Raw genomic sequence first — 3,430 nt, forward strand, 5'->3', positions numbered from 1 at the left:
TAAGAAGAACATACAGAATTGGAACGCTGGCATTGTTAACGTCGTTAACAATGACTTTTTGTTTTATTCGCAGAGCATTTTAAAAGAGGATTGCGTGAATTTCAATAAAATGCATGGGGGACTGAAGTCAATTAGATGTACTTTATACTGACGAAGGCTTTGTTGGAGTTAAAAACACCTGAAATGATGTTATCCCCTAAAAAGTGCCCGGTGTGAGAACTTTTGTATTATCATTTTGTTAACAGTGAAATCTTGTTTTCTTACCACACTTCATAGGTTCCTTGGGTTTTAATAGATCGCCCGTATTTGAACAAGCCCGCATGGTGATTTAACCAATTTCTCAATTTGCCCAGACGATTATAATAATGATATTTTTTTTCTTCCATTAGTAACGCAGGCCAATGCAGCTGGATGTGGAGGAAACCTGACGACTCCCACTGGAGGTCCTGTGACATCAACAAACTACCCCAGTAACTATGGCAACAATGAGAACTGCGAGTGGTTAATCACTGTACCAGTAGGAAGCATCATCAGTCTCACGTTTGACAGTTTCAACACTGAGGAGAATTATGACTTCCTGGACATCTATGATGGGGCCAGTGACAGCGCTGCAGTGTTACAAAGGTAATGTTTTAACACAAATTACACACGCATATTACACTTTAACATATAACTAGTGTTAGTAAATGTAATGGTCAATACCTGTATCCTAGGTTAAGAAAAAGAAACGAATAAAAAGAATACGATGTAAAATACTGTATGTCTAACATATATTGTTTATTTCGTGATGTCCAGGTTAACAGGTCAACAGTCAGTCAGCCCAGTCAACAGCACATCTAACAAGATGTTCCTGAGGTTTACATCTGACGGCACTGAAACACGTCAGGGGTTCCAGTTCTCCTACACATCTCTCACGTCAAATGAAACAAGTAAGATAAGTGTAATGATAATACAAATAAGTTTAAATATACATAATTAGAATAATAAAAATGAAAAAATTAAAACAATAAAAGTAACTAGAAAGGCCAATATTTGCAAATGTAGAATGCTTTACTCCATTTTCCTCCCCAAACAAAAATGGAAGATTCCAAATAAATGATACCGCAATTATCTAATTGTGAGCAGGGATACAAGGACAAGCACTTTGACTCTCGACATCTTTATCTTAAAAAATGCCACTCGACAATTGTCTCTCAATTTTTTAAAGATACAAGCTTAAGGGCGAGCACTTTGAATCTCAACAGCTTTACTTTACACTTATCTTGATCTTATGTATTGAAGGTATTTAAATACTTCTAATGACGATATTGTACCTATTTAAAGTTAAAACTTTTGATCCAACACAAAAATTCTCTCATCTAGAGCTTTCAACCAGTCACTCTGGTCTTCCTCAGTAGACTGACCCAGTGAAGCTTGGCACGTGGCTTCTTTGAAGTGTGACGTCAACACTGGGTCAAAGGTATCTGGTAGACGATGTCGGCCCCCGTCGCGGTTCAATGTGGGGTGATGGGCCCTGATGTAAATGGCTTCCTTCACCCCTCTCAAGAAATAGTCTTGTTCAGTGTCTAAAATCCTTACAGTGTCAAGTGAGGAAGACCAGAGTGACTGGTTGAAAGCTCTAGGTGAGAGAATTTTTGTGTTGGATCAAAAGTTTTAACTTTAAACATGTAACTACCAACACAGATGAACTTTCATGATAGATATTGTACCTACAATAAAGCTCTAATTGCACAGAATTGGAGGCTATACCGACAGGATCTATATATACTTTGAAACCATACAAAGATATTGAAAAAAAAAATAAATACGACTTACAAATACTAGGAACCTGACATATATATTGATTATGCTATACACTAGGCCAATTTGATTTGATTATATGGATGCCATCCTCTGCCGCAATCCCTGCCTCCCTTCCTCTATCGACAAAACTGGTAAATTTTATGACATAACCAATATATGTTTGCTCAGTTTGCAGATGTTTTGCATAATTGTCGTAAACGTATTTTGGAAATAAACAAAAATCAATGCGCGCACAGATGTCATCCATATAATCAAATCAACACCGCCTTATTTACAATCTGCTTCATGATACAACACCCGACCAGCTTCCTGACTCTTCACCAACTTCACCACTGACAGAGGACATGTTCTAGACAGGAGGAAGAAAATAAAAAAAAGGACTGATTAATAGAAGTTCAACTTATAGTATTGATGTAAAGCCACTGACTTTGTTAATGCCAGGACTAAAAGTATTCGAATGAAAGCTCATCTGTGTTGGTAGAATACATAGTTAAAGAGTTTGACTTGTTCCAACACAATAAGGAGAACTCACCATAAATTTTCGGCTGATCCCGTCAACCTTCGTCAGATTTGTGATGCAATCGCTGACTTTCCGGAAGTCGGAAACGTGATGACGTCAGGAGTGCATCAAAAGTGGCGGGAAGACGGTATCTCCCACCATCACGGTTCAGAGAGGGTTGGTGGGCCCTGATGTAAACTGCCTCCTTCACGCCTCTCACAAAGTAATCCTGCTCCGTATCTAGAATGCGCACCTTGTCCAATGTAACTGTATGTCCGGGGGACTCGATGTGTATGTGTTGCGACACTTCCGATGTGTTTGAACTGGGGCGCCTGTGTTCCAGAAATCTAGTCTTGAGAGACCGTTCTGTTTCCCCTATGTATGTCTCTGGGCAAGGTCCTCTGATATTTTGGCCTGCGCACCGAATGTGGTAAATCACGCCACACTTTTGTTCTTTGGGGGTTCTGTCTTTGGGGGCCACTAATAGCTGTCTTAACGTACGGGTCGTTTTGAAACACGTTTTAAGCCATGTGTCCCGAAGATTCTCCGTAAAGCTTCAGAGGTGTTTCTTAACAGAGGTTTAGTACGACTAAACCTCTGTTCTGCCTCGTAGAAGAGTTTGACTGACGGTTTCTATCAGTTGTAGAACGTTTGGGGCAGTTGCCTTGGAAACTGCCCACTTGGGGTAGCCACAGTTTAGCAAGGCCTGAGTGATGTGTTCTTCTCAGCCTCCCTATCTTGGGGGTTGGTAATAATGGTGTCCGCCCTGTGAAACAATGTACGAATGACACCCAGTTTGTGCTCAAGGGGGTGGTTAGAACTAAAGTTCAGATATTGGTCCGTGTGGGTGGGTTTTCTGTAGATCCTAATGTCTAGCGAACCATCGTCTTTCACCACTGTAAGAGTATCCAGAAAAGGTAAGGTTTTGTTCTGTTCTTCTTCTGTGGTGAATTTTTATGTCGGGGTCCAAACTATTAAGGTATTCAGTAAACTCGTCAGCGTGTGCTCTTTTTAGTTTCGTATGTGTATCGTCCACGTACCTATACCACCACAGTGGGGGATTGGGAGCAGTGTTAATGGCTAATTGTTCAAGATGTTCCATGAACAGATTACACACAATCGGCGAGA

General features: G+C 40.3%; 1 protein-coding gene across 1 annotated transcript in view; it reads left to right on the top strand.

The window, feature by feature from the left end:
* Window positions 1–2,929, top strand: part of LOC109468255 (tolloid-like protein 2) — a 16,934-nt gene extending 14,005 nt beyond the window's left edge. The window contains exons 4-6 of the mRNA XM_019766511.1: window positions 408–624; window positions 796–929; window positions 2,916–2,929. Of these exons, the coding sequence (XP_019622070.1) occupies window positions 408–624; window positions 796–929; window positions 2,916–2,929 (365 nt within the window). The remainder of the gene's footprint in view (window positions 1–407; window positions 625–795; window positions 930–2,915) is intronic.
* Window positions 2,930–3,430: the final 501 nt, after the last annotated feature.

The sequence above is a fragment of the Branchiostoma belcheri genome, unplaced genomic scaffold, assembly GCF_001625305.1.
Source record: "Branchiostoma belcheri isolate BF01 breed outbred unplaced genomic scaffold, Haploidv18h27 scaffold197, whole genome shotgun sequence".
NCBI lineage: Eukaryota > Metazoa > Chordata > Leptocardii > Amphioxiformes > Branchiostomatidae > Branchiostoma > Branchiostoma belcheri.